This window comes from Nematolebias whitei, chromosome 21, assembly GCF_014905685.2.
Source record: "Nematolebias whitei isolate Nwh7 chromosome 21, NemWhi1, whole genome shotgun sequence".
Lineage (NCBI taxonomy): Eukaryota > Metazoa > Chordata > Actinopteri > Cyprinodontiformes > Rivulidae > Nematolebias > Nematolebias whitei.
The window spans coordinates 21,893,152-21,906,599 of record NC_056518.1 but is presented as its reverse complement, the minus strand read 5'-3'; the positions used below and the strand labels follow the sequence as shown (position 1 = coordinate 21,906,599).

The 13,448-nt window shown below is 38.2% G+C and overlaps 1 protein-coding gene and 1 long non-coding RNA gene across 2 annotated transcripts; both read right to left on the bottom strand.

Annotated features, from left to right (window-relative positions):
- Window positions 1-855: 855 nt before the first annotated feature.
- Window positions 856-1,192, bottom strand: LOC119427270. The gene is made up of 3 exons (XR_005187648.1): window positions 1,159-1,192; window positions 1,016-1,048; window positions 856-928 (listed from the first exon to the last, which is right to left on the bottom strand). It is a non-coding gene; the product is annotated as an uncharacterized LOC119427270 (long non-coding RNA).
- Window positions 1,193-7,844: 6,652 nt separating this feature from the next.
- Window positions 7,845-13,135, bottom strand: LOC119427500 (cell cycle control protein 50A). Its single transcript, XM_037695125.1, has 7 exons — window positions 12,669-13,135; window positions 11,944-12,063; window positions 9,876-9,983; window positions 9,703-9,790; window positions 9,302-9,442; window positions 9,006-9,215; window positions 7,845-8,774 (listed from the first exon to the last, which is right to left on the bottom strand). The coding sequence occupies exons 1-7, from the start codon at window positions 12,915-12,917 to the stop codon at window positions 8,581-8,583; spliced, it is 1,110 nt and encodes a 369-aa protein (XP_037551053.1). The 5' UTR covers window positions 12,918-13,135; the 3' UTR covers window positions 7,845-8,580.
- Between the last annotated feature and the right edge of the window lie 313 nt (window positions 13,136-13,448).

The following is a 13,448-nucleotide window of genomic DNA, read 5'->3' as shown; positions in this document are numbered from 1 at the left end:
TTACTGTTATTATAATAACAGCTATAAATATTACATTATATCTATATTGCACATGAGTAGTATCATCAATGCTGCAATGCCATAGGACACTGAAAGAGCACTCCCTGGTGCTGCAGTACGGGTCTCCAAGCCTCCACAGCGTTGGATCTCATAAGGGGGAGTTACACAAAACCAGGTCTTTAAATGCAATAAAAGCTGTTTGTCAGCTTACACAGTGACAAACTGAACAATTCAGCCATGCACCAATACAACGCAGCTTATTGGTAGTGCAAATGTTAAAACTGAGGCGAGCTCAATTTAAAATGATGTTTGTTCTGTTCGTAACACAAAACAGATTTTTTTTTTAAAAAAGGCCACAATTTGTACAAGCGTGGAAGCTTTGTGCATGAACTTAGATAAGATCATCATATTTGGTTGAGCATGGACTTTGTTGATCATATTTGGCTGCAATGCAAATGACAAATCTTTTTGAAAGTTTATTGAATAGAAATAAATATGTTTAAGCTACACTGTCAGGAAAGTTGCACAAAAAGCATCAATATTGCCATCAGCTGCAGAAATCTAAAAGGCCAGGAGTAACAGCATCTCATGAATATGACTGGAAGGCCATGTCTGAAATTGCGACGGTTAATTAACAAAGCAGACAGCTTTCTACTTATTTTCCACCACGACTGCCTCTGGTTTGGGATCCGTGTTCTGCATCTTGACACTGGTGTAGTAGAGGCCTCCACACTGGCTGCAGCTGCATGTGCTGCCGCTGAAAACAAAGCATTCATACAGTCAGGACAAATGAAAGGAAAACATGTTCTCTTAGGTTGACATTGTCAATAAATAAACAAATACCTGCAAATTTTCTTTCGAAATTTGAAAAGCAGAAAAGTGAGCGCAGCTACTAGTAGGATGAGTACTGCAAGAAACCATGATCCTTCTGCCAACAAACAGGGTGAAAACTTAAATTAAAAATGTAAACATTCCTTTAGCTTATGCTACATGTTAGCTACATGTTCAACCTTACCTTTGAAAATCAAATCAATTTTAGCACAGCTTGCTGCAAAACAGGCATTTCCACATTAGTGCAATGGATGAATAGAAATTTGCCATTTATTTTAAACTAAATGACGGAAAAAGAGATCAGCACTGACAGCTGAGAATACTCACTCATACAGTTGGCTGTGAAATCAACCACGTGCCCGGTTGTCTGTGGAAATTAAGAAAGAGTATTATTACCAGGAGATTTATGTTTTGATCCTTACATATTCCTTGTATAATAAAGCGAAATACACAGAAGTCTTCAGTATTTTAATCTCGTACCGCTATCTTGAATGGATTTTACAGAATCCAGAGAATCTAGCTGCTGTCGTTAATGGCGAGCGAGCATGTCCTTCGCTGTGTTTTTACGTGTGTGTGTGTATATGGGGTGTTATTTCGCAAGTTGGTAAACGTGCAGGAATTCCCCAACAAGCATTTATTAAAGGTTTATTACCGAGGTGCAGAATGCGTTCCAGTTCAATTCCACAAAGCAGCCTGAAGTTTGCAGAGCATCGAGGCTGTTTTTCTTCACCTCCTTGAGTTTGTTCTTGTGGTTTGCAAGAACCGTCTACAGTCAAAGTAAAAAAACAGAAACATTTAGCCTGTTATACAAACAAAACAAGCACATATTTGGTGTACTGGTAATATAAAAACAGTGTGGTGCTCATTTCCATCAGCTACTTTCACACATTTTCCTGATGACGGACTTGAACATGCGAGTTATTTTAGACCCAGCACTTTCCCAACAATTCGCTCTAAGGTGCATTCACGCCACAGGAATATTTTTGATAGTTTCTTAAAGAGGAAATGCCCCTTGTTTTAATTCCTGCCCTGCAATAACTGAGACTGACTAGTTTATAGAACCTCTTCCATGCTTTTTAATGCATACTAACTTTTTGTGTGGATTAGGTTTAGAGAAAGGGGTCAGAGGTCACAGTGAGGGTTGGATGCCTGGGCTAGGTGTCAGAGGTTAAGATTAGGGATTAAATGAGCTAGAGCTTTACAAACTTTAGCATAGCCTGAAATGATAATGATAATGATGATTGTCATACTGGAAACGAAGAAAGGCGTGTTGGTTAAATATCTAAAACAAACGCCAGAAAGATGAGTCTAAACTTACACTTGAGTTGTCCCATGAGTAATAGCAGCTATTTTTAGTTTCAGGAAACTGAGAGTTGTCTATGCTGTAAGTCATGAGGTCACCAGTGCGTGTGGACGTGCAGTTGAGGGTCACAGCTCCACAGAACTGGACCAGGACCACTGGGGACAGAACAGAACACGTGTTAATAAACTACAAATAATAAAGGTTTTCACCACCTAGTGTCTAAACATTGTGACAGAAATAGCAGCAGAGAAGTGCTGTTTCCAGAAAGTTTCATAAAATTTGTCCAATGTTCTTGAGATATTTTGCTAACAGACATTGTGCACAATCTATTTCACCGCCTACCAAATGTCCTTCACCCACACCCCCTCCGTTTTTTATATAAAAATATTTAAAAATATATATTTTTTTTAATTAAAAAATGTATTTTCATATAAACAATATACAAAGAAACAACTTATGGGCGCACAACACAGACATGCCTGGGCATCCCCCCCCCCATCGACAAAAATCCCCCGAAGAGGAGAGCGCCCAAGGTAAGTGACAGCCGGGAAACACCGGTGAAGATTAGCTAAAGAACTACTTTTAATCCCATTTTAAGGTGCATCACGTTCAGCAGTGTGAATAATTTAACCACGGTCTGATATAAATGAATCACAAACACGTAACATGACGGAAAAATGCCAGGACATGAAACAAACATGGAAACCTGATGATGAAACTTCGCTTCCCATTGAGTCATTTCTGTCCACTAACGTTCTCCCTATGATTCATTAAAGTGATGCAATTAAAACATCCGGTTTGTGGAACTGAGAGCAACAAAAACAAACAAACTCTAAAATAAACCAATTTGACGAGTTTTACTCACATATAAACGGAGCGGATTTCCACATGTTCGACGCTGCTTCCATTCATTCACTTAGTTGTTGCGCGAAAGTTTATTCGACTTCCGGTTATTCTGACTTCCGGTTATTCTTTCAAAATAAAACCGTCTAGAGCCTTGTGTTTGTTTTTCTTGTACAAATATAATGGCTTGCTCAACTTTAAGAATTATTTATTTAAAGTGTTAATCTATTTGACAAGGCAGCTTGCTGGTTCTATTTGAAAATATATGGTTGCAATTAGAGAGGACATGGAGGTAATAGTAGTAGTAGTAGTAGTAGTACACTTAAATTTGTTTGCCTATTTTATGATCGTCTACTGTTATCCATTGCTGTCATCACTCTTTGTTAAGAAATCAGGTCTCTCTTGTAAATGATTCCTTGAGCCTCAATGGGATTAACCTGTCTAAATAAAGGCTGAATTAAAAAAAAGTAGTTGGAGAGAGTCAGGACTGTGGCAACCCCTGAAGAGGGAACAGCAGAAAGAAGATGAGTGCTTATAGTCACTATGATTGATTTTATTTTTCTATTTGTTCCAGGACAATTATTAAAACATGCATAATGTTCTGTCTGGAACAAGTCCATCTTGTAAATGAGTCCTCGTGGGCTAGCCTGTATAAATAAATGTTGAATGAACAAAAAGGAAGAAAAATAAACTCTAAAATCTGAAGCTGAACTTTTCTAAATTTTATCAGACACTTTAAATCAAGGCAAATTGTTTTTGCACAAGTGATTTAGTCACAGTGAGTGAGAAAAAATAGAATTTTTATTCTCTGAAACATCTCTTATGTGGCTCAGTATTTTAGATTCAAAATAAAACAGTTTAATTCTAAATATCTCACCTCAGTTTTCGGACAATATCAGTACAAAAGAGGCATCAGTCATTGCACATCTCGTGGTGTCTCTGAGCAGCACACCCTCCCCGGGCGCTTTCAATAGCTGCCCACTGCACCACTGGGGTGGATGGGTTAAATGCAGAGAGCCAATTTTGCCATTGTATGGGAACTGATGACAACACATAAGATAAGATAAGATGAGATAAGATAGAACTGTAATGGTCCCACAGGAAATTATTGTGCCAGAGTGCAAAAGAACATACAAAAGAATCACAATATATAAAGATAATAGAGAATATAAAGAAATGTCACATAACACACACACACCACATAAAATAACACATTATTATTATGATAACTTAATGAATAAATACAGTATACAGTACTGATCACAGCCACCAGTGGAGGCAATAATACAATCTACAGGTTGTTCCCATTCCATGTGAACCACGTTGGATAGATTGTCAAATTAACACTGAATCAACATCTAATGTGTTAAAATAAATAATAACCAGCCAGAGCAGCTTGAGCGAATCTGTTTGGAATTAATATTGCTATGTTTTGTCGCTGCACTAATATTGATTTAAAAAAAAAAAAAAGCTCATATTTCATGCTTTTATTGTGGAAATAAAAAGGAAGTAAATTACACCGGTTCGATATTGACAACATGAGAATAAACAGCTGCAAATTATGGGAATATCCGGAAATCTGATACCCTGCCCGGGCCATCATGTGATACCATACCACTTCATTTATAAAGCACTTAAAACAGCAACAAGGCCAACCAAAGTGCTGTACAGACAAAACAACAGGTAACACACAAAGCAAAATACAAAATGAGGTAAATCAGAATATAGACAAAAAACGATGCAGATAATGACGACTAACCAGTGTGGAGCGTACAGGATCAAAACACAGATCATCTTGTGTTGAAAGCCACTGAATAGTAGTGAGCTTTTAAACGGGACTTGAAAACCGAGAGGGAGGGGGCCTGTCTGACAAGCAGAGGTAACTCGTTCCAAAGTCTTGGTCCTGCTACAGAGAAGGCCCTGTCACCTCTGCGCTTAAGACGAGTTCCTGGAACTGTGAGGAGCAACTGGTCCGCTGACCTCAGGGAGCGTGGTGGGACATACGGTTGTAGCAAATCAGAGAGATGGGGGGGGGGGGCGACACTGTTCATTGATTTGTAGACATATATGAGTATTTTGAACTGTATTCAAAAGTGAACCGGTAGCCAGTGCAGTGAGGCCAAAACTGGTGTAATGTGCTCCCTTTTGCCTGTACTGGTTAAAAATCGGGCTGCTGCATTCTGGACCAGTTGTAGTCGTGCAATGGAGGTCTGACTGATACCAAACAGGAGCGAATTGCAGTAATCAAGCCTAGATGTAATGAATGCATGTATTACTGTCTCCAGGTTGTTTTTGGACAATATGGGCTTCAGTTTAGACAGCCGCATCAGTTGGAAGAAACATGATTTAACAATCATGTTTACATGATTGTTAAGTTTCAGGGAAGGGTCCATTATCACGCCCAGATTAGTGACTCTTTGTTTTTCTGACAGTGTTAGACCGGAAAGGTCAATGCAGTGGTTTGTGATCGTGTCGTTGGGAGGGAACAACATGACTTCAGACTTCTTTTCATTGAAACTTAAGAAATTTAAAGCCATCCAGTCCCTGATGTCAGCCAGGCAGTCGAGCAGCGGTTGAATAGAGCACATACCATTGTGCCTTAGGGGGAAGTAAATTTGACAGTCATCGGCATAGAAGTGGAAGGGCATGTTGTGTTTCCGGAAAATAGCACCAAGCGGCAGCAGGTATAAAGGGAATAGGAGGGGACCCAGTATGGACCCCTGCGGAACCCCCATTTAAGCTCTGCCTCTGCGGAACGAAAATCCTTGATGGAGACACAAAAGGATCTGTCAGTGAGGTAAGATCTGAACCAATTGAGGGCTGATCCTGTGATGCCCACCCACTGCTCCAACCTAGCAATGAGGATCTCATGGTCGATGGTGTCAAAGGCGGCTGTGAGGTCCAACACGACAAGCAGCACAGAATCACCGGTATCTGTGAATCTGAAGATGTCGTTAAAGACCTTCAGCAGGGCAGTTTCAGTGCTGTGGAGAGGTTTAAAGCCAGATTGGAAAAGCTCTAAGATGGCGTGATCCTCCAGGAAGCACTTCAACTGGGACTCGACTATTTTCTCCAGTACTTTAGAAACAAATGGGAGTCTGGAGACAGGCCGGAAGTTGGAAACGACTGAGGGGTCAAGGTTTGTTTTTTTCAGGAGAGGCTGGACAGCAGCATGTTTAAAGGATTTTGGCACCATGCCAGTGGATAAACTACTGTTTACTATGGCAAGAATGGACGGACCTAGAGTAGGAAAAACCTCCTTTAGTAGTCGAGGGGGGACCACATCGAAGGGGGAACCAGAAGGTTTCAAGCTGCACATGACCTGCTCTAGAGAAGATAGAGTGATGGGTTCAAAATGGTCAAATGGAGCTACAGATCGAGGTGGGATGGACGGGTCAAGAGTTGGAGAGGAAATGAGAGCCCTGGTGGTCGCAATTTTTTCCACAAAGAGATGGTGAGTCAACGTTTACGCGCTCGCGTGTGTACAGTAAGTTGTGATTGTTAATGTTTTATCTTACCTATTACAAACCAAACAAAAAAGAAAGCAATGTAGAGACAAACTCCATGCTGAACAGATTATATATATTTGCACAGCTATTCACACAAAGCTGCGTGAACTAAATGTAAAGGCATTTTGTTTGATGTGCTGCAAAAAAAGTCGTGTCTTTACAGATCCTTTTTATAATTTAATGTCAAATTTTCTGTAAGAGTTCCCTACATGGAATCACACTACAAAAAATAAAATAAAAAATAATAATGACTCACTGACACAACTTCATTATCACGCTCCACTTGCATGCTTCTCAGGGAATGTCGCCCCCTGGTGTCTGATCTGCCACACTGCAGAGAGAACCATGTGGAGAAATAAAAACAAGACTGACGGGATGTGTAAATATAAATATTATTTATTCATGCTAATTCCCTCAATTTACCTAATTTTACTTCCAGAAAAGTTTAAACTACCTCACATTTGATTCCTTGAGGGTCATTATGAACTCTGAAAAATTGCAAGAAATTACATTTCTGGGTTTACAACTGAGAACATCTGACATTTTTGGACTGAGACTTAGTGACACTAGAACATTTTATTAAAATATATGTTTGAAATTGAAGGATGAATTAAACACAGCATGCCTATAACAAACTTTGTCAATTTGTAAACTTTCAGGTAATCAAACATTTTGAGTTGTTTATTTTCAACTCTAAACAATGCCCAGAAACTTGAAGCAAGAATATAAAGCCTTATAAAGACTTTTTTTGAATTAAGCTTTTATTGTAACATTTTATGGGTATAAAAATTGACCCATTCATGTGGCCATTTGGCTTTATTTTGAAATTCCCATGTTGAAAGTTAACTTGTAAAACTTGAGAAATACAGTAATCTTGATTAAAGTCAGTTTTTGAAAACGATTAAATATATGACGATCCAAAAAACAACCAGCAGGTGGCAGCAAAGATCAACAAAACAATTAAATTGTTCTGAAACTACCCAAAACATTCTTAGTATCTCTAATCTAAAATTAAAAGTTGCCTCTTAAACGATATATAAAGTCAACGGATAAAATGCTTTAAGCTGAATCAATTTATAGCAACATAAGGTTTTAGAAAACAAAAATATAAACTAGTCTTAAAGCAGCGGTCCAATTAACCCAAAAACAATCTAAAAATAAGTACAATTAAAATAGTTTTAATTTGTATATAAAGCTGAACCACCTACAAACACTCAAACCACGAGAGCTGAAAACAGGATATTCAGTTTTGACTGCATTAAAAAAAAAAAAAAAATCAGAAACGACACCAGCATAAAGGCCAAGTTCTTTATTTAGACCATAGAAACCTTATAAAACCCAAAAAAGCTAAAGCTTTGCATTTTTTTAATCAGCATCAAATCTGAAACTGTGAAATCAGGTGAAACAAGGTGGAATAGTAACGAATGTCATGCCTGTAAAGTGCATATTATTTGGTCAACTCATTAGATGATTTATCACTCAGGCTAAACTATAAGCAACAATTTATTGTGATGGAACTAGACAAAAACATGGTCGAAAGTTCCTGGAATTAAGAATACTGAATTTAATTTCTTAGAGGTTTGGCTTAGTGTGAACATTAGATAGATATTTTTTGTTAAATATGCTTTATGTCACTCCTAGGATTAAATATTAGCAGTTAGATATCAATGTCTATTGTCTTTAACGGCGCACAAGCAACAATGAACCCATTCTGTAACTGAGGTCATCCTAAAAACTGGAGGTAATATGTTACATTCATCAGCAGGACTTGTTTCAGAATATAATATAAACATTTGCATTCAAGAATACACACATCCTTCAAAAAGCATTCGGCAAAGCACTGCTAAAATAAAATCTGACAACGTGTGGATAAATAAATGGTTCAAAACAAAAACGTGACGAGCTTATCAACCAGCTTGGAGCTAAATGTACAGGAACACACACATGACAACACGTAAACAAAAGCTATATGATGAGACGCTTTGGAACTCGTCTGCAGCCCCATCGCCAATAATCACAGTGTATCCACACCAACGGGCAGTCCAGAGCAGATCAGCGATGCATGCAGAGACGTGGAAAACACACGGGAGCCGCTCAGTTTGGAATATCTGCGCTGTTGCTGCGGTTGCCATATTTATGGTTGATGATGAGCAGAACGATGCCGAGGAAGAAGCAGATGGAGCCCACGGTGATGTAGGCGATGCCCAGGAAGGGGTTCTTCCCACCCATCCAGGAAATGGTGCTCAAGATCATCTTCTTGCGTCCGTCAAAGCTGAGCACGGGGTAATCTGATTATATGCAGTTGAAGAAAGATACGGAGAATATTTCAAATTATTTTACCTCTTGATCAAAAGGTACATGCAGCAATGTTGACCACAAAACCTTGTTTAAATAAATGATTTACGTATTTAGATCTTAACCTTTTGAAGTTCTGCTAAATTAATTAAAAAAAAACACAACTTGGTTTGTAAATCATGAACTTCATGAACGTGATTTTAAGACTGGACTGTAAAGGATACTGTAAGCAATTTTCAAGCTGTAACTTCCACTGGGTAGAGTTGAGGTGGCGCCCGACTTCTTGGGTATGATGCGGTAGAGCTTCCGGAAGGTGGGCAGAGCGGCCGTGCGCATCCACACGATGAAGTCTTCGTTGATAAATCCATTGTTGTCAAGATCTGACGGGTCCAACTCGTACACCGGCCTCCTCCAGTTCACCGGCTTCACTGTGTCTGAAACAGATCAAAACAAAGCTAGTGGATAAAACTTCAGCGATTAGAAATATCACATTTACTGCAAAGAAGTTTGCAGAACTCACCTTGGAAAGCAACACTTAGATTAGCTCCAGGAGGATTCTTGAACTTCACATGCTTGTCTGTCCACCATGCAATGCCCTTCTTTTGCAGATCGATTGGATTTAAGGTGCCATTGACATCAATATAAGATAGCTCCAGAGTGTCTTGGGGGAAAAAAAAAAAGAAAAAGCAAAAGGTTTATTTTTTATTGCTTCTTTAGGTGCAATAAATGATTAAAAGTTTGGAAATCATAACACAAGACTAGCAGAGGTTTTACAGCAAGTTCACAAGACTAGCAGAGGTTTTACAGCAAGTTCACAAGACTAGCAGAGGTTTTACAGCAAGTTTCAATAATCAGATGAGGTTTTATTTCATCACCAAAACAGTGTCAGTCTGTCAGAAAATGGTGTTTGGATAGGCTCACCGTTAAAAAGGCTGTTGGCTATGGCTCCACACGGGGCAATGTTCACTCCCCCAACTTTACGGTATGGTTCACAGTCACTGCTGGGGTTCTGAAAAAGTTAAATGCATTTATCCAAAAGAGAAGGCATTTGCTAGAATCTCTACATGTAGATGGGGGTCAACCAAAATGTTTACCTTTAGAGCTCCTGAATCACCATTTAATTGCTTGTCGTCTCTGGACTTCACATAGCGTCTGTGGTTCTGATAGAAGTTGGATAAGCCGTAGTACATATAGACATTGTTCTGTAGAGAGAGGAAGAGCAGGCTACTGAATCTAAATGTAACATATGAAGTGTGACGCTCAAAGCTTTTTTTAATACATAAGGAAGCAACTCTTCTCATCAGTTTAACCTAAAAAAATAACAAAATCCTATTGAAGATTGACATTAAATGCAATTTTTTTAAGACTAAATGAAAACTCCACATAGAACTTGAAAGACATTCTTAATCAATATGCCTGTAAACAGACATAACCTCACTCCATTTGCTGACTTTAATATAGGTCACCATGTTAATGAGGTTTTTATGGGAAAATAAACCTTCAAATGAGCAGGTTTATGAGTGGAAGGAACATTTTCTGTGAGCTTTAAATTTAATAAGGTTACTTTTGGAACGGAAGTTGTTAAGTTTGGCTCCACAGGGCAAGATTAAATGCCATTCTCCTCTGCTATGAATATACAAGTTAAATAAGAGACATGACACAACGTTTTGCTTGTTTATGAAGAAAAGACATGCGGCATAACCTTTCTGACCAACTGCACAGACATCTATATTAATGGAAGTTTGTCAAATGACATATATAAAAAACAGTAGGTCAACAAACTCTCAGTGTTTTGAGAATAACAATAATGAATCACTGCTTTCTGACAGGAAAAACAGAAAAATGCATGAACGAGGCCATGGTCCTCATTTGGAGCAAGAAGGAATTGCCCTCTACATTTTGGGAGTGAGTTGCTATTTCAAGTGAAAGTGTTCAAGTATGTCACGGTTTTGTTTTTGAGCGAGAGAGAAAAATGAAACAGAAGATTGACAGATGAATCGGTGCAGCTTCCACAGTACTGCAAACTGTGCCAGTTTGTTGTGGTGAAGAGGAAGCTGAGCTTCGAGGTGAAGCTCTCCGTTTACCTGTCAGTCTACGTTTCCTACACTCACCTATGGTCACAAAGTTTAGGTAATGACAGAAAGAACGTGATATCTCCCTTAGAGGTAAGGATCCACCCTACTCAGCAACAAGCAAAGGATCATGGATGGATGTAAGCCATTGTATTACAAGACTGTAAATTTAATTCTGGGTTTTAAATGGGTTAATTACGAACATGAGTTAATGAAATTTTACTGCATGGCAACTGAATGCCATGCATCAAATGCACAACAAACATGTTCTTGTGATAAATGAACTTGCAACTCACTGTGTGCTACAAAAAGTAAAAGCCACTGAAAGAGTTTTTTTTTTGTTTTTTGTTATAAATCAGATCAAGTTTCTGTTATAATCTCAAAGGATCTTTATAACAGGGTATTATTGTTGACAATCCTCATCCACAGTAAATCTATTGAAGAAAACCAAAAAGTTATGACTCACTGAGCAATTTCCAGTAACTGTCTAATTTCAGACAAAAAGGGTGGTATAGTGTAATCAACAGAATTTAATTTACTGTGACTATTACAATGACAACATCAATATGTACGGTATAAAAAAAAGAGATGCAATAAATGCAAATGAGAATGCGTGTCAGCTTTGTTTAAAATGAAAAGCAAAATGAATACAAGTAAATACTCCCTGCATTATAATCCCTGTTAAACAGAAGCTAAATTACACAGACACTCCAATATTCAAAAATATCACCTTTCCTTTTTAATCTGAAGGAAAGTATGCAGTTTTACTCAAGTTTAAATTTCATTGTTTTTATTATAACCATATTTTAAAATAGAAATGTATACAAAAAAATGCAAGTGGCTAATTACTATTTATATAAACAATCATTATAGGCTCTCTGAAAGTGATCCTGCATATTTTATAAGTAAAATCAATGCTTAACAGCTTTTAAACAAACCTTGAGTGTTCTTTTTTTGGATTAAAAATTTACCGTAATGGATAGTTGTTGTTGGAAGGGCAGTGTTCCTCGCTTTTATTGCTGAAGCAGCACACCCATGTATTATTCATTGGATCAATAAGAACCTGCACTGCAGCAGGACCTGAGCTCACCTCAAACGGCTGCTGCAACGTGAAGTTCACCGTGCAGAAGCATGGCGTGGTGCTGTTTGGGCTGAAGTTCTGGGCACAGATGTGGCACGGACTGTCGAGCTCCACACCAGTGTAATCAACCTGAAAATGATCAGCATAAATAAATCAGATAAAACAAATGCATGCTTACTTCCTACTATTTTCCATGCATACAGATAATTTAGTACAAGCAAGCTAACCATGATGCAAGTCTCTGCAACGTTTTTAGCTACAGTAATTCAAATATTTTCTCACATAATATCTGATCAATATTATACACTGTACACACAAGCTGGAAAACCTTATGAACTCATTATGTATGGGGGTGGATGTTTTGACCAGTTTATTTGTATTAATATTTTAGAAATGGGCTTATATTATAGTTGATAGTACAAAACAGCATATTTTTCCAAGCTAGCCGTAGTGCTGAAGGACTACATTTTATGTAATATTTTAAGGCACAACAAAATAATATTTGTACTGATTATTCATCCTGAACGTTAAAAAGTGCCCGGATGTAGATGGGCATATTTAAAACTGATATTAAAGAACACTTTTGGGGGTTGTTTGTCATTAATGATATTTTTCAAAGTCATTAAGCTGTGCATTGATTTGCCAAACTGCCAACCGTGTTTTAAAAAGGTTAAAGTGTAGAAAGACCTGAATGAAGTTTATTGAAATATAGCATAGACAGTGATGAACCGTACCTGGAACTCTTTAATGTTGTTCGATGTCACATATAAACCGATACCGATGGGGATGAAGATGAGGCCGATAACGAAGAAAGCAGGCAGCACAGTGCCTGCAGTCAGGATGGGCTGCCAGGCTGGTAGTCTCTGTTGTTTGAACGCTGTATTATCGGGTTTTTTAGTTTTGATAGCTCCTGTCCCACTGTGATTCGAAGAACCCGGGAGGTGTCCGTCCTCTTCCTTAGCGTTGTAGCTTGACGCCATCATGGCTACAATCCGCTCCGAACGAACTAATCCTCAACCGCTGACAGACGACGATTACCCGGAGAATACGGTAAAACAAGAAGCAAACTTTTTTGGGAAAATGACAAAATTATCCGAGGAGTGCAGTACGCCCTCGGTCTAATCCAAATATCGCTTCATTGTGGTGTTGGTTTCGTCTGTTTGTGGATTTCGACCGAGACGAAGAAGCCGGAAGAAACGGAACCAATGAGGTGACAGAACGCGTATTAGTGACGTCACCCCCCAAAAAGACACGCCCGTAGTGAAACTCGTCATACGCATTATTAGTTCCGGAGAAAAAATAATTCGTAAATTTCTTAATTGAATAAACAACAACATTCGACTGAAAATTTGTAATTACTATTATTTCGTTTTATTTAATTAACTAAGTGTATGGCATGTGTAATTTATATTTAGACTTTTTAAAATTATATACAGTCTTTGTTTTGACAAATTAAAAGGAAAATATACAGAAGACTGAGTCATTAGACTGGTCTATTTGCAAATAATAACAAA

What these genes read in the sequence shown, in the direction of transcription:
- LOC119427500 (XM_037695125.1), bottom strand. Translation starts at nt 12,917, where the DNA reads ATGATGGCGTCAAGCTACAACGCTAAGGAAGAGGACGGACACCTCCCG. An exon ending in AGCCAACAGCCTTTTTAACG is followed by an intron (nt 9,443 to 9,702) that starts GTGAGCCTATCC and finishes TTTTCCCCCAAG; the next exon opens with ACACTCTGGAGCTATCTTAT. An exon ending in CAGCTTGAAAATTGCTTACA is followed by an intron (nt 8,775 to 9,005) that starts GTATCCTTTACA and finishes GCATATAATCAG; the next exon opens with ATTACCCCGTGCTCAGCTTT.